General features: G+C 42.3%; 1 protein-coding gene across 9 annotated transcripts in view; it reads left to right on the top strand.

The window, feature by feature from the left end:
* Positions 1-24,023, top strand: part of EML6 (EMAP like 6) — a 174,983-nt gene that overhangs the window by 68,548 nt on the left and 82,412 nt on the right. For all 9 annotated transcript variants that reach the window (XM_048518631.1, XM_048518594.1, XM_048518623.1 and 6 more), the window contains 7 exons: positions 4,120-4,321; positions 7,594-7,731; positions 9,755-10,011; positions 14,094-14,306; positions 15,739-15,906; positions 16,576-16,682; positions 18,672-18,790. In XM_048518631.1, the coding sequence (XP_048374588.1) occupies positions 4,120-4,321; positions 7,594-7,731; positions 9,755-10,011; positions 14,094-14,306; positions 15,739-15,906; positions 16,576-16,682; positions 18,672-18,790 (1,204 nt within the window). The remainder of the gene's footprint in view (positions 1-4,119; positions 4,322-7,593; positions 7,732-9,754; positions 10,012-14,093; positions 14,307-15,738; positions 15,907-16,575; positions 16,683-18,671; positions 18,791-24,023) is intronic.

Genomic DNA, 24,023 nt, shown 5'->3' with positions numbered 1-24,023 from the left:
AATCAAATCACCACTGAGATAATTGTCACATTCATTGAGGTGAGCTATTCATGGAGGAAAGCACTGCTGATTTCTGTTAGCTGTGATAACTCCATGGAACCTCTGGGTTCCGAGGCAGTACACTTCCCAGATGCTGGGAAGAATCATAGGGAAAGAACTGCCTTCACATCCTACTTATGGGCTTTTTTTTTGGCTGGCTGCTGTTGTATACAGGATGAAGTATTAGGTGGACCCAGAGGTGGGATCCAACCAGTTCTCACCACTTCTCTAGAAGTGGTTACTGATTTTTTCTGAGTGCCAAGAAGGGGTTACTAAAGCAACCTCCCTGCCCAATAGGGACTGGAGGTCCGTGTGTGCGGCGGTGCCACTGTTTGAATCCCACCAGCATCTGAACCTGTTATTAAAATTTTTGGATCCCACCACTGGGTGGACCCCCTTGATTTGGTCCCATATGATTCTTTTAATGCTCCTATATGAAAGGTTTTAACATGTCTCAACCAGGTCCTAAAATTAAGAACAGTGCAATGAAGTGAATGGCTATAAATTATCAGAATCCTAGATTCAAATCAGTTTCGTTTGTCTATTTTTAGAAACTATAACACATCTGTTAGTACACAGTAGAAGAGTGCCTGAGCTGATGAAACAGCTTGCAAGCCTGCCAGCAGGGAGAATTAACTGTTCTGTAGTGTTTATCCATATGTACTTTGCTAGCATAGCATTGCTGGTAACATAGAAATATAAATAGATATTTATTTCCCTGTCCCATGAAGATCCATCAGCTACCACAGAGTGAGTGGATTGTGCCTTAGGCTGTTCCTCAAAGAAAAAGTTGGGTGTGGTGAATAGGTGGTGGCGGGTTTCCAAAGCAAGAAAGAAAGATGCATGTCACATAGGCATCCAATATTATTCCAGATCAGATTTTTAGAACGTGCAGGTGCGGTGGCTTGGCTAAGTACTTGATAACTTTCTCAATTATGCAGTACCAGGTAGGTAGAAAAACAAAACAAAACATGAGCTTTACTGAGCAGTGGCCTATGTGACATTTCAAGCCTGTCCTCCATATTAGTGCTGGGGAACTACATTGACGGATCTCTCATTCTCTAAACTAGGACTCTCAACCAATTAGAAAATGTTGAGTGCCAGTGTGGTGTAGTGGTTGGGAGAGATGCACTCTAATCTGGAGAACCCAATCTGGGGTTTGATTCCCCACTCCTCCACATGAGCGGCAGACTCTTATTCAAGCCAGGTTCGTTTCCCCACTCCTCCACATGAAGCCTCCTCCACATGAAGGTCAATCACAGTTCTCTCAGAATTCTCTCAGCCCCACCTACTTCACAAGGTGTCTGTTGTGGGGAGGGGAAGGGAATGAGTTTGTAAGACATTTTGAGACTCCTTACGGTTTAGAAAATCTGGGTATAAATCCAAACTCTTCTTCTCTTTTTAATTGATCAATCATCTATCTTCTAACTAGTTAATTGATTACAGTGAAATAAATTTTCAGTTTATATGTACAAACTTGTGAAGTCAATATAGCTATTCAGGGAAGGGTGAGGTTACAAGGAAATGAACAATCAAAGTTGCTCTACACTGAATCAGTCAGTATTGTCTAAAGTCAGCACTGTCTATTGCAGGGGTAGGGAACCTGCGGCTCTCCAGATGTTCAGGAACTACAATTCCCATCAGCCTCTGTCAGCATGGCCAATTGGCCATTCTGGTAGGGGCTGATGGGAATTGTAGTTCCTGAACCTCTGGAGAGCCGCAGGTTCCCTACCCCTGATCTATTGAGACTGGCACTGGCTCTCCAGGGATTCAGATGCTGTTTTTTCATGGTCAAAATATCCCAGAGTACAACCAGGATCTTGCATACCATGGCTGATTTGTCACGGTTTCTCCTTCCACACGGCTCCACTGTGCTTCCAAGGAGTCAAGACAGAACTGGGTCATAATGTCCCAGCTGTTTTTACACTAGCCCACATCTTTTTCCATTTGCACCACAATCTCTTCCACGATCTCTTCCACGCATGCGTGGACAACCTCCATTTCCTGTGTTCTGATTGGCTGATTCTCCCCCTTCCTCCACTCACTTTCACCAGTAAAGTTTTGATTGACTTTGAACACAATTACACAGAGAAAACTCCTTCCGTGAAGATAAGGGGCATGACTTGATTGCAGTGGGAAAAAATCACAGTGGTAGAACCCGGGGATTAAGACAGAACAGGGTAGCGATTCTCTCAAGCAGCTGTGAATTTTATGACAAAAAAGGGAGGGGAGCAAAACGAACAGGAGAGCAACGATTCTCTCAAGCAAAACCAAGCAATTCCAAAGCCAATGCAAACATTTATTGCTCCCAGTGCCTGTTGATTGGTGAGGCGGGCCAGAGCAGCAAGTCGGGGAAAATAGACTAGTTCTGCTCCTGTGGTGTTTGTACAGGAGCCAGGTCAGCAGGGTCACACAGGAGCATTTTAAAAAGTATAATCTCTTTGGCGGTTTTTGAAAGTTGCAGGGCAAAGGGAAAATAGTAATGCAAGCCCAGGGCAAACCCTGTACAGCTTTGGGAACTGTCCAAAATTCCTGGTTGCACAGGGATATTTTCCGTGCTCACCCCGTGATATTTTGACTGTGCAAAGACAGCCAGACAGGGTCTTTTATATAATTGATAATGTGGTTTTCCGCATGAGATAAGGAGGTGAAACATCCCGGTTCGGCCATGACTTCTACATGGCTTCTGGGTCTTACTTGGGCCAGCCCCATAAGATTTTCCTTATCTCGCGGCTTTCAAAAAATGATAAACTGGCTGTTCTTTTTTTTAAAAAAAAAATGCTGCTCCTGCTCCCATGCAAACACTGCGGGAGACGGCCCGGTTTATTTTCCCCGCCTTGCCGCCTGCAGCCAATCAGAACGTCAGAAAAACGGGACAGTTCGCGCATGCGCGGCAATGTTGGCGAGGAAAATGAAACTAAACTGGGGCCATGCATAATTACCTGGAGTTCTTCCTCCCAACCTGAATGCACTGATGGGCTGCTCTGCGGAGGGAGAAACCGAGATACAAACATCCCGGTATGTATGATCCAGGTTTTCCCCTGGGATACTATGTCTGTCCGGAAAACGCCTAACTGATTGTTTTACCCGAAGGTGCCAGGGATTAAATCTGGGATCTTTTGCATGGCAAGCAGATGTCTCTACGACTGAGTCATGTCCCCTCCCAAATAAATACTGATAAACTTAGTATAGCTAAGAGATGTTACATTGGTGCAGACTTTTTTCCCATAATGACCAGCTCTAAACACTTAAACTGAATTCACACATAACACACTTTTCAGCACTTCTGATTTGGGTGAGAAGGCAGTTTTTGATGCCCTTCTGCTGGATTTCTGAATCAACAGCGAACTATACAAAAAAGTTGATCTAAAGTCATATGATCTCAACCTTCCTGCTGCTTATAGTCCATAGGTGACTTTACTTCACATCCCAGGCCTGTGCCTGTTTGTGGGGAAGTACACCCAAAACTGCCTTATATCAAGTTATATCAGTGATCTGTCAAGGTGATTACTATCAGTGACTGTTCAAAATTTCAAGCAAAGGGTTTTTCATATCACCTACTACACAGGTGTCAAACTTGCGGCCCTCCAGCTGTTATGTACTACAGTTCCCATCATCCCCTGCCAACATGATGCTGGCAGGGGATGATGGGAACTGTAGTCCATAACATCTGGAGGGCTGAGAGTTTGACACCTATGATCCTACTACCTGTACCTTTTTAAAAGGAAGGTGCTTCCAACTGAACTTGGAACCTTCTGCATGCTATGTAGATGCTGTACATTAATTCAGATCCTTGTGTTCTGTGGTGACATACTTCTAGTTAAGTGAGTGAAACTTCCTTGAATGGAAGGTTAGTTGATAGCAGTATTATTTTTTGCCTAAAATCTATTTGAATGCATTTTATTTGTTTTTTTTTAATGAAGTACATAGAGAGGGCACGCTATGATCCATACCTGCCAAAGTTAAGCTCTTTTAAGTCTAACATAGTAGGGGTTAGAAGTGCTAAAGTGTGGCTTGATCATTTCATGGAATGATGTTTACTTATCATTGCAGCTCTGAGCTATGCTGTTCTTTTCTCAGGTTTGTCCATCCGAAGTGTGTGTTGGAAAGCAGATCGGCTTTTAGCAGGGACCCAAGACAGTGAAATATTTGAGGTGATTGTGAGAGAAAGAGATAAGCCGATGCTGATAATGCAGGGTCACTGTGAAGGGGAACTCTGGGCTCTGGCAGTGCATCCCAAGAAACCGTTAGTTGTCACAGGCAGTGATGATCGATCCGTGCGGTAAGGCCAGAAGCATTTTTGCTGCTTTCTGTTCACTGTTCATCAATTTCCCCAACAGCTGTTTTGGGTCAATCTTGTTTTTTTCAAGATTCTGATACAGCTTTAAAATTTAAGCTGTTGGTTACTGATGGCGGAATTTTTTAAAAAAACAAACAGGTACTTCAGTTTGTTTATGATCTCGATCTTCACCCCACCCCCCACCCCGTTCAAGTCACATCTGACTTATGGTGACTCCTGATGGGATTTTCAAAGCAAGAGATATTCAAACATGGTTTCCCAATTTCCTGCTTTCACATCCAACCCAGGTATTCCTTGGGGGTCTCCCATCCAAATACTTGCAAGGGTTGACCCTGCTTAGCTTCAGAGATCTGATGAGATCAGGTTAGCCTAGACTATTCAGGGTAGGCTTACGATCTTCATACAACCATTTATATATGTTTTGCCCAGCCACAGTTTCACAACATGTTTTTCCAGATGCACTTGCTGTAGGATAGGCCTGCACAATGCATGATCAAACAAACCCACTAGCCAACACACCATGTCCAAATCTAATGTCGATGGAATATTCAGATGCCAACATGGTGTAGTGGTTAAGGTGTTAGAGTAGGACCTGAGAAATCCAGGATCGAATCACTAGTTGAGCTATGGAAGCTTGCTGGGTGACCTTTGGCCAGTCACAAAATCTCAGCTCTCATCCTAGATAGTATTTGCATTGGAGACCTCCAAGGAATACCAGGAGCGTGATGTGAAGGCAGACAATAACAAATCACCTCTGAATGTCACTTTCCTTCAAAACCCTACAGGGTCGCAGTAAGTTAGCTGTGACTTGACAGTAACAAAAATCTTTCAGACAATCAGGCACAATTGAGCAGGATGGCAGGTCTTGCTCCCTGTCTCTTGTTTGCAGTTGAAATTTTCTGTTTGCGTTTGTAGTTTTACCATGGAGAATGCCTTTGAAATAAGAGCAGATATAGTGCTTAGGTAATACACAATGCTGCTTTGAAAATTATTTTAGTTCCACTTCCTTCTTCTCACAGCAGGACTCACCCATTAAATATGTTGAAATATGAGTAAGCTTCCAGGCTCCAGCATCTGAACTCTTTGCTTTTTTTTGCTGGTGTGGTTGCTAAGTAACACTTTTTAGGATGCAGTGATTAGTATGAGCTCTAGTAAATAGCCACAGTGACCAGATAGCTGATAAAAGAAATCGGAGTAATTCCCTTAAAAGCAGAATTATCTTGACTGATTGAGCTTTGCAAAATTCAAGGGGTTTTTTTGATGGGGGGGGGAGAATAAGAGCAGAAGAGAGCTTTCAAAAAATCTGGATAATCTATGTTTTTAAAGGCAACAGTGGGAAGGGTTTCAGGAAGATTTTAGTCACACTCATAATTTTTGCTTACAAAAGAGAGGTATTTGACATCCTTCCCTGCTACCAGTGTGATACAGCTGCATCCAAAATCAAGTGTGTGTGTGAACATTCCAATACCTGTAAAGCTGCCCCCCTCCAAAAACAATCTGGGGTCCTATTTTGGGAGGGTCCATTCCCTAATTCATTTCAGAGCACATAATTCTTCTTAAGGGATGACTATATTTTTACCCTGGTTAGGGTAACCCATACTGGTTCTGTAGAGTAAATAACTGTTGGTAGAAACTATAAAATGGATGGATGTTGTCAGAATGCACACCAAGGCCTTCATGAGTGATTGGTTCAAATTTTCATACTATTCATATGAAGTCAAATTCCCCCAACTTCATAAATAACATCCAGCAGCCATGCATAGGCAATTCGGAATAGGAACTTGGGCTCAACACATGCCCATATTGAACACAGCATGGAAAGGATAAACACAATGTGCCCATTGTCAAAGGATTTGTGAAATTGAGCTCTGTTATGTGGTGTGGTTCTGAACTGCAGAAATATATCTTTCTTTACCTTCTCAGGCAGAAAGTAGACATTACAGCGGCCATGTGACTTCCGCCCAAAATAGTATTTTGCCTCTCCTCTTTTATCTCCCAAGACTACTAGCAAAGTAAAAAGTGTGAGGAGGCATATTGATATCACAGTTTTTCCCATCCCACTTTGTTTTGTTTCACTGGCTGCCATTTGTGAAGGTAGGCAAACTCACAAAGTCATAATGCCATGCTGTGCATTTTGGTTTAGTAGACACTACCAGGAAAGAAAAGAGGAGGAGAAGATGCAAGATTGGTGTTCTCAGCAGCCCCCTCACAATCTTTGTAATGTTTAGTTTCTACCAGAGATTTATGATTTTTACAAGGGTTTTTTTTTACAGTTTCACGCCTGTAAGTTTTCTTTTGCTGTGATGTTTCTTTATATTTCTTGGATTTTTAGATGCTAATCCCGAAGAAGTCTGGCATGCAGTTATTCTTTGTAGATTTAAATATAAGAGCAAGACTACCAGTGCAATCCTAAACAGAATGAAACCCTGCTAAATCCATGTCGGTCATTGAGCTTAGAGAAGTGTAACTCTTTTTAGGATAGCATAGTACATTTGTCATACTGCCATAATTTTTACTGAAACTGAATGTATATAATACATTAGTGTTCCACTTCAATTTGATCTCATATATTTCCCTTAAATCTCATACATTTCCCTTAATTTTAGAACTGAGACTGAAGGAGATAGTTTTCTAGGAGACTGACCTCTTCTTAATAATTTTGAACAGTTGATACTGGCTGTTTATGATGGCTGGTCAGGACATTGATTTCACTTTACATATCATTATTTTTTACTTTCAGGGAACCCAAGGTTTAGCTGTAATGCAAAAAGCCATCAGTATAGGTCTAGCACTGTAAAGGACTGATATGTTGACTTTTGCTGTGGAAAATGGAAGATTCAAACTGGGGAAATATAGGGTGAAGCTGAAAACAGCATCAGAGAAGTGTTGCTGCTGTTGATGGCCATCTCTGTTTACAGGTTTGGTGTGGTTTTTAGTGTTCTAAAATGTGCAAAACCAGTTTGTCCAGAGATAACATATGTACAATATGATAAAAGGTGTCTCTGGCACTTTGCCTTGAACTCTCTTAAACATTGTTTGTCTTCATCTCTAGATTCAAATTCTCTTTAGGTCCTGACACTCAATAGATTTTATGTTAGGCAAATCTGTTCTGAAAGATCATAAGAAAGTTGACACCAGCTGTGTATAATAAAAAGGGTCATTCAAGCAGAGACTGTAGACAAAATTTTCTTCACCATATAAAAGACACATTCTATAATGATAAATAATTTTCTTTGGTTCTTAATGTTGTGTAGTTTATGGAGCCTTGCTGACCATGCCTTGATTGCCCGTTGCAATATGGAGGAAGCTGTGCGGAGTGTATCTTTTAGTCCGGATGGATCTCAGCTAGCCCTGGGAATGAAAGATGGTTCTTTCATTGTTCTGAGAGTAAGGTAGGTGAATGCGAACTTCATCACTGGCAATCCTTTTATAAGAAATAATGAGTGGATTCTGAATAGATTTTTTACAATTATGTCACAGACCATGATGAGTTCAGTGGGCAATGCACATAAATACTGAATAGGAAATTGTGGACAATATTTACAAACTAGTATTGGGATTTTGTACAGTCTGATCAGCATTCTGATGTTAGAAAAAGCCATGTCCATGTGCTTAAGTAGTGCAGGCTGGTCAATAAATATAAGGTTGGATCCAGACTAAATTTTCTAGAGGCAGAATGGAACTTTCCTGCCTCTTTCCTTTTACTGAAGCTCACTGATCTCCCCAAAATGCCGGTCCTGGGGATTAGGGGACCCTGAGAAATGACCTGAAGGGAGTCTGCAGTAGAAAAGGGGAGCTGATGGAAATTCAATTTAGTTTAGTCCAGTCGTTCTCAACCTTCCTAATGCCACGACCCTTTAATACAGTTCCTCATGTTGTGGTGACTCCCAACACTAACATTTATCCATTTTACAGATGGAGAACACTGATGTAGAGAGTCTTGGGTGACCGCTGTTAAAGGGCCGTTCGACCCCCAAAGGGGTCCCGACCCCCAGGTTGAGAACCACTGGTCTAGCCCATAGACTAAATCCAGCCCATAGTCTGCAGCTGATGATTGTGCATGTTGCCTAGAAAATGGAGGGAAAGTATATGAAGATCATGTGCATTCTTTTTATTTATATGTTTGTTTCTTATTTACGCCAGTTATAGTCTAGCTTCCTTTCTTGGACACAGAGTGAGTCAATACAATCAACAGCATAAGTATTCAGAAAACAATACCATGGGATTAGGATCAGAAATCTCTTTTAAAAAAACTGGAACAAAGCATGCCTTAACATGACAAATTAAATTATTCAAAAATTACATAGTAGGATCCTAGTTTCAGTAAGCTTTATATTTCTACTTTTATGTTTAAACTTCACTAAATATTTAAAATGACACTTTTAAATTGTTTTGGTGTCATGTTGCTCCATCATGTTGAAGATGGAGCAAGCTCGTTTTCTGCTGCTCCAGAGACTAGGACAAGAAGAAATGGATTCAAGGCATAGGAAAAGAGATTCCACCTAAACATTAGGACTTGATAGCCCTTATGGCAGGGGTGGCCAACCTATGGCACTCCAGATGTTCACAGACAACAATTCTCATCAGCCCCTGCCAGCATGGCCAATTGCCAGTCGTTCTTGTCATTGACTGGCAATTGGCCATGCTGGCAGGCTGATGTGGGAATTGTTGTCCTGTGAACATCTGAGTGTTGTGGTTGGCTACCTACCTGGCCCTTATGAATTGCCAGTCGTTCTTGTCATTGACTGGCAATTGGCCATGGCAGGGGGCTGATAAACAATCGATAATATTGATCCTAAAGATGATACACTGGAACCAACCGCCTATGTCTTCCAACTCTGTGATTCTATTAATATGTTTGAACTATTCGATTATTTTTCTTTAGAACACCACAACAAATGAAGTGTAATGGAAAAGTGTTTGAAAAAAATAGTCTGTGGAAAAGCTACATTTGATATAAAGACACATTTTAAAAAAGGGATAATAGTGAATGGAAATCATTAGTTTTATTGATCATATTTCCAAACCCAAAAATAAAGTTGAAACCAACCTCTCAGGATTTTGCATACATAAATGATTACAAGCAAAAATATTTCAACTGCATACACTGTTGGGGCTTTTCATGAAGATCCATTAGCCTTTGCTTTCTGTCCTTCCTTCTCTGTGGTTTGACCACAGGGAAAATCTGTGGTAAGCTGTGCGTGTAGAAAAGGCCAAGACCAAATAAAAAAATCTCACTTTACTGTCTAAGCCAAAGATTAACTTGCAAAACACATCCTTTGATGAGGCAAATCATGGTGATGTAATCCCAAGGCATAAGTGACATGGTTTAGGCATAAGTCTGTTTTTATTATGTTTTATTTCAAATGAATGTGCGTTATTTGTTTTTTGTCATTTTATATCTTGATTTTGTAGAGATATGACAGAAGTAGTTCATATTAAAGACCGGAAAGAAGTAATCCATGAAATGAAATTTTCACCAGATGGCTGCTTTCTTGCTGTGGGTTCCAATGATGGTCCAGTAGATATCTATGCAGTTGCTCAGCGATACAAAAAAACGGGAGAATGCAGCAAGTCTTCTAGTTTTATCACACATATTGATTGGTCTTTGGACAGTAAGTTCTTGCAAACTAATGATGGCGCAGGAGAATGCTTTTTCTACAGGATGCCATGTAAGTCAGACTTTTTCTTGGTCTGCTATAACTGAGTTTCTTGTTTGCAATAAGCCCAAATAAGACCATTTATCACTCCGTATGTTTGATCATTATGTGAACAATCCAGAGACAGGTGGGCCTAATAGATTTGACTATGCAACTTGAACTATAGGTCTCAGACTTCATAAGTCTCAGATGTGTATAACATTCTCTGAATTGTCTATATATCTAATTCCCAACTGTGCCTCCTGTCTGCAAATACTTAAGTCCACAGATAGAAGGCATACCTTTCCAAACAAGTTTTTATGCAGACGTCAAGGGACATCAAAATCTAAAAAGTAAAGCAAACAAAAAAAAAATAGGGAGGAAATAAAATTTGTATATGGCTTCTGAAGGCTGGCAGCACCAAAATTCTGTAGCCGGGCATAGAATGACTTTTAGTAAAAGCGTAAAGAAAACTATCTCCACAAAGAGGCTGTTACAATGGCTCTCAGCAACTGCCAACCCCATTGAGGCCGCAAAGAAGATGGGCTGCAAGGTGAGATGGCCCTAAAAGGCTCTGACTGCAGGTTTGGCTGGGTTTGATCACCGTTGGAAACTAGAGTCGATTCTGCATAGTCCGAATATCCCGGGTTGAGCAAGGGAAATATCCCAGTTTGGCCAAGGCGTTCACACGGTTCCCAGTCCTAAAGTGGGTTTGTCCTACAATATTTCCCTTATCTCTTTTTTTCAAAAACCACTAAAAAAGTGATCTTTTTTCAAAATCCCGCATTGATATCACTTCCGTGCAAACAAATTTTGGTTTATTTATCCCGCCCGCTGCCTAATCTCCCCACTCCACCTGACAACATATCAGTTTCATTTCTGCTGAGCCGATGACCGGCTGAGGGAGAGCAGAGGAGCCAGGAGGAGGGCAGCTTCTGGATGGATTCTTGGACCTTAACATGCTGCAGCAGCCGCAGGGCTGGGAAGTAGGGCTGCTTGCTCCATGTTGTAGGTTGTGGGCCAGGTGTTTCTCGTCACACACAGGGAAGGAAATCACTCTTCTTCCCAGAAGATCCCTGGCTGGGCAGGTAGGGGCTTGAGGGTGTTGTTGTGGGGATGGCAGACCCTCTCCATGGTCTGCAAGCTTCCTCCTGTGTGACCCGGGGACGGGGGTGCTCCTCATGTTCTACCTGGCGAATTCAACATTACCCACATTTGCTACTTTTCTGTGGCAGTGATTGGTGGGGGTGGAGGTGGGGGGAGAAATAGGTACAACTATTCATTGGATATATTGGTTAAAATAGCAGAGTTTTGTCTAGTCACGGAAGCTTCGTGCTGGGTGCAGTAAAATCAGTCTTCCCAAGAAGTAAATTGCAAAAGGTAAAACTTACATTTATTCAAATAGATTCTATTCACATTCTTGTTGCAGTTGAAATAAAGATAGAAATCCTAATCCAAAGAATACACTTTCCCATACAAGTGGCCACCTATTGCAGCATCATGTTAGTGCCAAGTATGGGGTATTTGCTTCTACAGGAGAGACCTGTAGCAGCGTCTGCCTCTATGTAAGTACATGTGGAGAGAGACAAAAGAGCAAATGGCTACTAAGTCCGAAGGAGGAGGGGTCAAAGGGCAGTTCCCAGGTACATACAAAGAGAGTGATAACACTTATACATTGATAATACTAATACATTTAGCGCCCCACCTCCTACCCCATGTCCAGGCATGCAATCAAAGACTGTCTCCAACACTACTGTGGTCAGCAGCAGGGAGAGGAATGAGAGCGAAAGAATATGGTAGGAGGCTGCAGGCAAAAGGAGAGAGACAAAGTGTGTGTGACATAGTGTTAAAGTAGGAACTGGGGGAGAAAGAGAAAGTTAAAGAGAATGAAAGAAAGATTGACAGGTGTTGGGAGCAGGGAAGAGAGAGTGACTATGGGAATGGGATGAGGGGAGAAAGGACGGAATGGAATGGTTGCTTCTGCAAGTTTCATGCAAGTGCCCACTTATGTTTTACTAAAATATAAATAATTTCATGTCAAATAAGGAAACTAATATAGTTATATAAATATTATACTTATTTTTTCATCCATATTTAATTCTTGAGTTGGTAGCTATAGTTGAAGCTAGATTAATAATAGGAAGACCTAAGATCTGACCCTAAATTATTAAAATTATTCTGTTTCATGATGAAGATGTTCAGAATCAGCTGTGGTTTCCAAAAACCGTTATCTCTCCTCTCCATAAGAGACCCTCAGACTTACAACCAAAGACTAGGTGAGAGGGAGAAAAGAGAAAGATTAGGAACACCTAGAATAAAGTCGCGTTTTTCATCCACTATTGAAATATATCACTGGAGAAAAGTCTACAAAGTGAGCGGGGGAGCTGAAGAGAAAAGGGGTCTGGTACGGCAGAATAAAGGCAGTAATTTTGGGTTTATGGAGGACAAGGGCATCAAAGGAACAAGAAAAGGCCAAAGAGAGAAAAGAAGAAATAATTGGGAGTAAGAGAACAAAAATATTTGGAAGTTAATACAGGTAAGTTTAAGCAGAGTAAGAAATAAAACAAGGGGCACTGAATATATTTAGAATCAGCAAAGTGCTTAAATATGCAAGCTGGAATGTTTCATATCGTACTGTATTAAGCCTTTAATGGGGCTGTTTTGATAAGCTGTTTGCTGTTATTGCAGTAGGGAAATGCATTGGGGAAATATTTATCTGTTGTTTGTGACATAAATGTATCTAAACCATAGATTTTTGTGTCTGTCCAATGAATATGAAACTGTTTCCTTCAAAGTTTTCTTTAAAAAACAAAATATGATCATCATGGGGAACAGTAACTCTCTGCAATATAAATTAAGTCACAAAATGCCTATTTCCGGTACCTATTAATTTAAAGAATTTAGGTGCCACCTCTTCGGAAACCTGCACAAGCTTGATAATATAATAAAATCATTAAAACAGAAATAGAAATCAATAGTAAAACATGCCACAAGCAGATCATAAAATACCAAAAAAGGCAAGATCCTGCATTAAAAGAAAAATGTTTTAGTCTGGTGCCTAAAGAACAACAAAGTAATGTCAGAGGAAGACCACTCCACAGTAAAAGTGCATGTACTGAAAGTATGTCTGGGAATTAACCACATCATCTCTGCAGGCAGGTGACACAAAATCCAGGAACAACCTCTGCCTAATTCTACCTAGTAGTAGCCTGGTCATGTCTTGGTCAGTTTCATACCAGGAGTTACCGCATTGATTTCAGGAGGAGAGGGATGTTTTCATTATGGCTAGTGCATGTGTTTAGATATCGCACATGAGTGATGGTAAATAGGGCAAAGAAAAAATGTTCTGATTTACAGACTATGCTTTATTCTTTTTTTTTAGATTAGGAATCATATTTTTTTGAGTTAAATGTAACGGACTCAAAAGATTATGAAACATACTGATATAAAACAATGGTTTCCAAGAAGTACTCTAGCCTCAAAACATGATCAAATGTTCCTCAGTGAAGAAACTAATAATGCCAGACAAGGGTCCTTGAAAAGCTTCTTTTCTACCATGACCATTTTTCTCCTGGAGTGTACAAACACAGGGTAGTGTTGGGTGTGTGTTCGGTGAATTCTGAACAGTAAGGCCCAACTTGTCAAGGTGAACAGAGGGTGTCCTAGAATGTGTTTTGCTACAATGTCCAGGAATTTCAACAAGGAAATACAGTCTCACACAATCCTTATTGACCCTTCCATTATTAAATTGACATGGGCACAGTTCAGATTTTCAGTGCAACCTATATGGACCTTGTTATGTAGGTTTTCTGGACTGTGTGGCCGTGGCCTGGAAAACCCACAACAGCCAGTTGATTCCAGCCGTGAAAGCCTTCAATAATACAATATATAGGGCTCATTGGTCTCTGTGTTACTAGAATGGAATCTAGCTGTTCTACTGGAGAACAACAGTTACCCTCTGAAACTAGTTTTTTCCAGTACTAGCCTGTCCTATGGCAAACATGCAAGGGATCCTCAAAAGTCACTAATATGACAGAGTTTCCTTAAACATAGAAAGTACGAAAGCCACAGAGATAACACCAAGTTAAATAGCTTATTAACCTGATTGTTTTCAGCTGGAAAGCATTTAACAAGCAAAGATGAGATCAAAGGAATTCATTGGGCTTCCTGGACTTGTGTAATGGGATCGGAAGTGAATGGTATCTGGCCAAAGTATAGTAATGTTACTGACATCAATTCTGTGGATGGAAATTACAATAATGCAGTTCTGGTAACAGGAGATGACTTTGGTTTGGTTAAATTGTTCCGATTTCCTTGTCTAAAGAAAGGTAAGACATTATCCTGCTTATATCTGATTGCTTGATTAAGGTTGGTGATGATTAGTTAATTGATGCTTCCTCAGTGGTTAACAGAGTATTTTTTTAATGAGATGAGACACACCTACATATTTGTGTAGGAATAAGAGCCAACATTTGGGAGATGTGTAATGCAGTCAGGAAGGGAAAACAAAGCAGGGTTTTGCGCTTGGCTATCACATTGTTTCCCTGCAAGTTTCAGAAAGCATTTTACTATCAATGCCTTTTTAATTACTTTCCAAAGTAGATTCAGGATTATGATAAAAAAGACTTATGGGTATATAATTGTTTTGCAAGGACTTTCCTCTTTGCTTTACTGTTTATATCTCACCATTGTGCCGCTTAGGTGATATAATAATATATGCAGGCACTGCTCTAAGAAATTTACAATCAAATGTGTGTTGAAAGGGGGAAGCTGTCTAACTTCTTAATTGTGCGAGAAACTTATCTAAATTTTCTCAACATATACGTTATCTGGTTCATTATTCAGGGGATCTATCAGCTTCTATAGTGCAAGTCTGTGCAGAGTTTCCAGTGGATTTAGACTGGAGCAACTCATAATAGGATTGAACTAATAACTGCACAAGTGACTGCCTGAAGAACATTGGTGCATGCGTTCCCCATATCCTTATTGTCCTCAGCTAATTTTTCTTTTTCAGTCATGACATTGGAGACAGGTAGAATTTTTGGTTTTATTGCAGGACCAATGTAGCAGGTGCAGCCTCCAGATATTTCTCACTATTCCAAGGCTTTTTGCTTCTCCAGTTTTCAATTAAGCCAAGGTGTATTTAAAAAAGTAAAGGTAGTCCCCAGTGCAAGCCAGGTCATTACCCACACATGGGGTGATGTCACATCACAGTGTTTACCAGGCAGACTCTGTTGACAAAGTGGTTTCCATTGCCTCTCCCAGTCTTCTATACTTTACCCCCAGCAAGCTGGGTACTCATTTTACTGACCTTGGAAGGATGGAAGGCTAAATTGACCTTAAGCTGGCTACCTGAACCCGATTTCCATTGGGATTGAACTCAAGTCATGAGTAAAACGTTGACTACAGTACAGCAGTTTACCAGTCTGCACCACACAGCTCCTAAGGTGTTTACAAGTAATGTTACTGACATCAATTCTGTGGATGGAAATTACAATAATGCAGTTCTGGTGACAGCTCCTAAGGTCCTAAGACAGCTCCTAAGATCCTATATAATGAATTAATTTTTCCATTGCATGCAGTATATGTATAGCAAAATCTTTGCTCTGCTAATAATGGTCTCTGTTATTCCTTTGTACTTTTCCAAGTTACACTTATTTTTTTGACTACCTAGGACTTATTCAGCTATCTTATATATGATCTTACAGCTTAGATTTCTAACTAAAGGTTTCATTTTCAATTCTTTATTTTTATGTCTAGGAGCCAAATTTAGAAAATATGTTGGCCACTCTGCACATGTCACAAATGTCCGTTGGTCACATGACTTTCAGTGGGTAATAAGTACCGGAGGTGCAGATCATTCTGTTTTTCAGTGGCGGTTTATTCCAGAAGGTGTAACAAATGGAATCCTTGAAGCGACACCCCAAGGTAGTGAAACACAAGTTTCTGTTTTCATAAGTATATAAAAAGGGAAACTGTGGTTCTTTCTGCACAAGTCTCCTAAAACGTTTGTAAAACGTTTTCAATCCCCCCCCCCCTTTGTTGCGTTCACCCCCTTGAAATGATTTCTGGTCGCCATTATGTGATCCCCCCCCCTTTTTAGTTCTGTGTTGAATTGATGCTTCAATGCTTCACAGCGGTGTGCTACATTCTGTACTCCTTGTAATACTCGATGCTTTGAAGATTGGCCTCCTAAAAATAAAAGAACAAGCAGAGAAATGCTGCAAATAAACAGGATTGAATTGCATTGTTGAACTGCTTACAGTTAAAAAGTTTGTCCTAATGTTAAACTGAAACCCACACTCTTGTGACTTAAGCCCATTGGATCTATCTTGCCCTCTGGAACAGCAGAAAACAACTTTTGCTGTCCTCTGCGTGACAGGCCTCTAGCTTTAGAGAGCATGGTCAATGTTGTGTTTGGTTATCAGGCCCATCTGTATGTTGCAATTTTTGTCAAACTGGAAATATTCTTGTTTTCCAGCGAAGTGCTCTAAGGTATTTGAAGGTTTTGCATTAATTATTCCTGGGAACATGGCTTTTGTTATAAATTGCCCTGTGATGATGGTGTATTTTTGTGGTGAATTCTCTTTTATGCAGAAAGTGGAGTTGATTCCCATAGCGAAGAATCAGACTCTGATTTATCTGATGTGCCAGAATTAGACTCCGATATTGAGCAGGAATCTCAAATCAACTATATCCGACAGGTGAGCTGCATGAATGTACAGTGTTATACACATACTATGTCATACTGCAGCATGGTCTAGAGAATAGAGTGTAATACTAGGATCTAGGAGACCCAGATCTGAGTCCCCACGATGCTATGGATACTTTCTGTGTGACCTTTGGGCAGTCACTCATTCTCAGCCTATTTCACAGAATTGTTTATTGTGAGGATAAAATGGGGGGATAACGAACATTATAAGCCTGTTTGTACACTTCCTGGGGAGAAAAAGTAGGGTATAAATATCTAAATAAATAAATGCATATGCATTAAGCAGAGGGATTTTACATTTTAACAAGGAGAAAGAAATGTTAAATGAGAACTGAAGTAGGCAGACTTAAATAAGAAATGGACATCTTGAGGAATTGTTGCAGTTTTCTAAACGTGCTGATTTAAATGAATCTATACAATTATGTTAAAGCTTTAGATTAAGCTTAAGAATCCAAATTGGAGTACGTAAAATGTATTTATTTTCCTGCCTCTCCAAAAGATCAAGGTGGTTTATAACAATTTGGGGCGGGGGATGGAATAACACAAACAGCAGAGTATATTAGCCATGGGAAGCTTCCTTTGTTCTAGACCAGTTAGTCTGGAATTCTTTGAGTGGGCAAGCACATTTATTGGCCAATTTTATTAAGAGAAGAAAACTGTAATTTCTTTAGCACTAATTTCCTTTTGTCCTATCCTTCCACCAAGGAACCTAGGGCCCCACTGGTAATTTTATCCTTACAACAGTCTTGTGAATTAGGATAAGGTGTGTGTGTGTGTGTGACAGAGGCCCGTTCCACATGAGCCAAAAACAATACCCCAAGCATGGTAAAAACACTGTTCCTGGGGTGCTGTTCACATGACTGCCAACTCCAAAATGAGGCAGCACTGTGCTTTACCCCACAACTAGAGAGGGGGATGCTGTTTTCAAAACTTGCTCAATGAGTGAGTTTTTCCAAAAACACAGTTGTGCAACTGGTGCTGTGCAAACGGCACTGGGTTGAGGGCTGCGCTTTTCGACGCCTCCATTTTGTTCGTCAATTTACCTTCCCTATTGGCCATGCTGGCAGGGGCTGATGGGAATTGTAGTCCATAACATCTGAAATGCCAAAGGTTCACCACCATGGGCTAGAGTAACTCTTGATAGGATTGCATTGTTGAGGTATGATGCCTGTTTGCTATCAATTGCTGTAAGAAAGGGAGAGAGAAATGTGAGGGCAATGTTAGCAAGATGAAAACATGACAAACCTTGGAGGACTAGTTAGAAAATATAATTGTATCTGTTATAGCTGTTTAAATAACAGGATTGTATATTTGCAGTGTGTATTACAGTTTGATGATAATAGCCCAGAGAAATTGTTGCAAAAGTCTCCAGTATTTATTGGCATCTTGACACCCCATCAACTGCAGAAATGTATCACGAGATACATTCCAATGCTGTTTTTCAATGTTCTACTTGATTAAACTGATGTAAAAGCACCTAGTTTCATACAGCGCCAACAGCTGTGCATTTCATAACTATCTCTTGAACAGATTAGCATGGATAATAGCTGTATATCTGGGGTACATATTAGCAGAGTAAATCTCTCTCCTAGTTCTTTTGACATTTTCAAACTGCTTAAATTTTCTGTATATATTATATATGTGTGGGACAGGAGATTAGTCCCACATATGCTATCAGGACTCAGTGAAGAAATATGTTCAAAAACTATGGATAATTAAAGTTATTAAAACAATAAAAGAATAAAGATGGTAAATATATGGGGGGACGGGACTCCACATTTTTCATGAGGTGATTAAATGGTGTTGGCTTGGCCTGTTGCTAGAATGGAAGCTTCTCAAAAAAGTCAGATTTTGTCATGGATTCCAGGATAGTGATACTGGTCTTACGAACTGTCAGGCAAGCTGGCAACACAAGTAACAATAAGCAACATAAATAACTGAACTTAGCGTTTATAATTAAGCAAAACTGTTATTCTTTTAGGTTTACAAAGAAGATCTACCTCAACTGAAACAGCAAAGTAAAGAGAAAAACCATTCAGTGCCCTTCCTTAAAAGAGAGCGAGCCCCTGAAGACAGTTTAAAGCTGCTGTTTGTACATGGGTATAACAATTTTTCAGTAGTGACCACTTGTGTCTTTTCACTTTTATAGACTACAAATTACAAGAAAAGAGCATCTGGATTCAAAAACAATGGCTGGAGTTATCACAAAACTAAGAAACACATTCAATACTTTAGAGGAAACTGAATTATCTTTTTGATTGCTTGGTTATGATTTGGACCTTCCTCCTTTTCTCCTCCTCCACCCTGTCAGTAGTCTGTTAGCAACAGATTAAATATGGACATCTGTTATTACTGCACAAAGAACTGGCATTTAGTGTTGAGGACTGATCTATTTATTGTCTTCCTACAGGGAGGAAAATGGAAATGGCTTTTTTCATGCAGCCACCTTAATGGCTAACCATGTGATTCTGCTGCTTGATTGAACAGTTCAGAGTCACTAAAGGTGGTTGGTGGCTAGTATTGCTATGAAACAGGAAATGATAAGAACATGAGAACATAAGAACAAGCCAGCTGGATCAGACCAAAGTCCATCTAGTCCAGCTCTCTGCTACTCGCAGTGGCCCACCAGGTGCCATTGGGAGCTCACATGCAGGAGTGAACGCAATGGCCTTCTGCAACTGTTGCTCCCGATCACCTGGTCTGTTAAGGCATTTGCAATCTCAGATCAAGGAGGATCAAGATTGGTAGCCATAAATCAACTTCTCCTCCATAAATCTGTCCAAGCCCCTTTTAAAGCTATCCAGGTTAGTGGCCATCACCACCTCCTGTGGCAGCATATTCCAAACACCAATCACACGTTGCGTGAAGAAGTGTTTCCTTTTATTAGTCCTAATTCTTCCCCCCAGCATTTTCAATGAATGCCCCCTGGTTCTAGTATTGTGAGAAAGAGAGAAAAATTTCTCTCTGTCAACATTCTCTACCCCATGCATAATTTTGTAGACTTCAATCATATCCCCCCTCAGCCGCCTCCTCTCCAAACTAAAGAGTCCCAAACGCTGCAGACTCTCCTCATAGGGAAGGTGCTCCAGTCCCTCAATCATCCTTGTTGCCCTTCTCTGCACTTTTTCTATCTCCTCAATATCTTTTTTGAGATTCGGCGACCAGAACTGGACACAGTACTCCAAGTGCGGTCGCACCACTGCTTTATATAAGGGCATGACAATCTTTGCAGTTTTATTATCAATTCCTTTCCTAATTATCCCCAGCATCGAGTTTGCCTTTTTTACAGCTGCCATGCATTGAGTTGACATTCCCATGGAACTATCAACTAAGACCCCTAAATCCCTTTCCTGGTCTGTGACTGATAGCACTGACCCCTGTAGCGGGGGGGGGGGGTGGGGGGGGGGGGGGATAAAGAGGGAGGGTTTGGGGGGGGGGGGGTTGGGGGGTGGGGTTGGGGGGGGGGGGGGGGAAGAATTGGGGTTGGGGGGGGGGGGGGGTGGGGGGGGGGGGGGGTGTGGGGGGGGGGGGGTGGGGGGGGGGGGGGGTGCGGGGGCGGGGGGGTGGGGGGGGGGGGGGGTGGGGGGGGGGGGGGGTGGGGGGGGGGGGGGGTGGGGGGGGGGGGGGGTGGGGGGGGGGGGGGGTGGGGGGGGGGGGGGGTGGGGGGGGGGGGGGGTGGGGGGGGGGGGGGGTGGGGGGGGGGGGGGGTGGGGGGGGGGGGGGGGGGGGGGGGGGGGGGGTGGGGGGGGGGGGGGGTGTGGGGGGGGGGGGGTGGGCGGGGGGGGGGGTGGGGGAGGGGGGGTGGTGGATTTAGTTTATCAATGGCTGCCAGAACTTCTTCCTTGTCTACCACTATCTTCGCTAGTTCCTCGGATTCACCTCCTAAGAAGCTTGGTTCAGGTGCAGGAATGTTCCTCACCTCCTCTTGGGTGAAGACAGATGCAAAGAATTCATTCAGCTTCTCTGCAATCTCCCTGCCATCTTTTAGCACACCCTTTGTTCCTTTGTCATCTAACGGGCCTACCGCTTCCCTTGCTGGCTTCCTGCTTTTGATGTACTTGAAGAACTGTTTGTTGCTGGTCTTGATGTTCGCAGCCATGCGTTCCTCATAATCCTTTTTTGCCTCCTTTACAGCTAACTTGCTTCTCTTTTGCCACCATTTGTGTTCCCTCTCATATTCTTCATCAGTCAAACTGGACTTCCATTTTCTAAAAGACATTTTCTTTTTTCTGATAATTTCCTCAACCTCTCTTGTTAACCATGGTGGCTTTCTTTTGGACTGGGTGCTGCCTTTTCTAACCTGTGGAACACATTCCAGCTGAGCTTTTATTACTGTGTTTTTAAATAACCTCCAAGCATCCTGGACAGTTTTGACTCTCTTGATTTTCCCTTTCAGCTTCCTGCGCACTATCCCCCTCATCTTTGAGAAATTTCCCTTTCTGAAGGCGAATGTAACTACATTAGTAGTTGCCACTTGTTCGCATGCTGAGCTACTGAATCTGACAGCATTGTGGTCGCTGTTCCCTATCGGCTCAACAACACTGACTTCCTGCACCAGGTCCTGGGTCCCACATAGAATTAGATCTAGGATCACCTCTCCCCTGGTTGGTTCCACAACCATCTGCTCTAAGCCACAGTCATTTAGCATATCCAGGAATGCTCTCTCCTTACTATGACCTGAACGTGCATTTTTCCAGTTTATATGGGGATAGTTAAAATCACTTCATTACCACTACATTTTTGTTTTTGTTGGCCTCTCTAATTTCTTTTTCCATCTCAGAATCACTCTTGTGCACTTTTGGTCCAAGGGGGGGCGATAATATGTTCCTAATGTGTGTCGCTTCCACACCTGGTATTGTCCTTCAGACCTGGTATTGATATCCACACCTGGTATTCTGTAGGGGAACCAGCTCCCCTTGCATTGTCTATTTTATGTGATACTATGCTCTCTTTGATGTAAAGGGCAACTCCACCCCCAATGCGCCCTGTCCTATCCTTCCTATAGAGCCTGTAGCCTGGTATAACAGCATCCCACTGGTTCTCCTCATTCCACCATGTCTCTGTAATGCCCACTATATCAAAGTCCTCCTTCAAAACTCTGTGCTCCTAGCTCCCCATTTTAGGTTGAGATAGCTACTACTATTAGCATAGAGACACTGGCATACCCTGTCTCTGTGTAACCTGAGATTTATGTGCTTTACCCTCAAGTCTTTTGCAGACACTATCCCTTGTCACATTCACATTAGCTATGTTTACCAGCTTGTATGTGGGAGTTGATTTAGAAAAACCTCCCTCTCTGTCCTGCATCCCCATAGATACTGTATTCCGAACCGAAGTCACCTCAACTCCTGTCGGCTTTCCCCCAGTGATCAGTTTAAAAGCTGTTCTGCCACCTTTTTAATGTTGAGCGCCAGCAGCCTGGTTCCTCTTTGGTTAAGATGAAGCCCGTCCCTTTTGTACAGGCCTGCCTTGTCCCAAAAGGTTCCCCAGTTTCTGACAAACCTGAAACCCTCTGCCTTACACCACCTTCTCATCCACGCATTGAGACCCTGTATCTCCGCTTGCCTAGCTCGCCCTGCGCATGGAACAGGTAGCATTTCTGAGAATGCCACCTTGGAGGTCCTGGACTTCAACCTGTTTCCTAGCAGCCTAAATTTAGCTTCCAGAACCTCCCGGCTACATTTCCCAGTAATGGATTGAGATTTGCCAATATGGACCACAACTGCTGACTCCACTAGCACTGTCTAAAAGCCTATCTAGACGAAGCGTGACATCCGCTACCTTCGCACCATGGCAGGCAAGTCACCATGCGGTCATCACGCCTCTCACAAGCCCAACTCTCTACATTTCTAATGATCGAATCACCCACTACAAGGAGCCCCCCACCTCCCCGAGGGGCAGCATCTCAGTGCTTGAGGATAGCTGATCACCAGTTGAGGAAGGGATCCCATCTAAGGGGGCATCTTCCCCCACCTCAGACTGGCACCCTCAGGTCCCCAAGACCTTCATTCTCCCATGACATCTGAAGAGATGTCACCTTGGGAGTGGGACCCGGCTGTTGGGGTCCTGAAAGCCTAGATCTGTCACCCTCTCTGCCTCTTTCAGCTTCTCCAGGTCTACCACCTTGGCTTCAAGAGAGCGCTACACGTTCCTTGAGTTAACCAGGAAACTCAGTACAGCGAAGACACACCCACAACTTCTGTCCTAGTGGCAGATAGTCATACATGTGACACTCAGTGCAAAACACTGGAAAGCCCCCATTCCCCTGCTGGCGTTCTGCCTTCATATCCTGGTTTGTTTAGATGTTTAAATATTGAAGCTTTTTTAGTCAATTGCCCCCCTGAATTATCTGCACGTACTATCTGTCAAATAAATGCGCGTATTAATTTAAAAAAACAAAAAATTAAATTAAAATTAATGGCGCTTCTGGTTCCAGAGACTGAATTAAAGCCCCACCTCTCCAGGACAAAAGCCCCACCTCTCAGGACAAAGAGGAACAAGAGATGAACTCTGTTAACCCCTGTTAAGCCCCACCTTCCAGATTCAGCAGCCTTAGCTCACAGGAGCCTTACAAGGAGAAAAAGAGATAACCCCTGTTAAAATACACGGTTTTAAAAGCTGTGGCTTTGAAAAAAGCCCTCCAAAATGAACACCAGCAGGTCACTCTGCTCTTCCTGGCCAAGTCTTCTTCCCACTGCTGCTACTCCTCTCTGCTGGTCCCAGAGACATTATGGTTCAAGAGACATAAAAGACATTATGGAGAAGTTGTCACATGGGGGCCTCTTCAGGTTCCTCCACATGGTAGAGATAATGGATTGGATGCTGTGGAAAATTTCTGCTAATGGAAGTGGGCAACTTGTGCTGATCCTCCTTTCACTGTGGTATTTGTGCCTTGTGGGTGGAAATCCTTTCACCTGTGGGAAAACTCCAGTGGATCCAAGCAAATCCATTTATTTATATAGTTAGATGCTTTTCTCCACACTGGGGAGCCAAATTATTTTACAGTTGCACTCTCCCCATTTCCATTTAGACTGAAACTGACTGACACAACTTCATCTGTGACTTTTTATGGCAGAGTGGGGATTCAAACCCGGGTCTCCCACATTCTAGTCTGACATTCTAACGATATCACAAGAGGGCAGACACGTAGTGGCAATGGGGACATCTGGGGCAGCTTCTCCTAGGCGCCGCCATTGCCATCACGTGTCGGGGGCAGGGCCAGGGCATCTCAGGGGCAGGAGGGGGTGTGCGGGCAGCTTATGCCGCAGGTGTAGTTCTCCCTTCCTTCGTCACTGCAAGAGGGTAATTTGTTGCTTAGAAGAAAACAAAAAGA

The sequence above is a fragment of the Sphaerodactylus townsendi genome, linkage group LG01 (genome assembly GCF_021028975.2).
Source record: "Sphaerodactylus townsendi isolate TG3544 linkage group LG01, MPM_Stown_v2.3, whole genome shotgun sequence".
Classification (NCBI taxonomy): Eukaryota; Metazoa; Chordata; class Lepidosauria; order Squamata; family Sphaerodactylidae; genus Sphaerodactylus; species Sphaerodactylus townsendi.
Note: the sequence above shows the minus strand (reverse complement) of the source record. Positions and strands in the feature narration are given on the sequence as shown.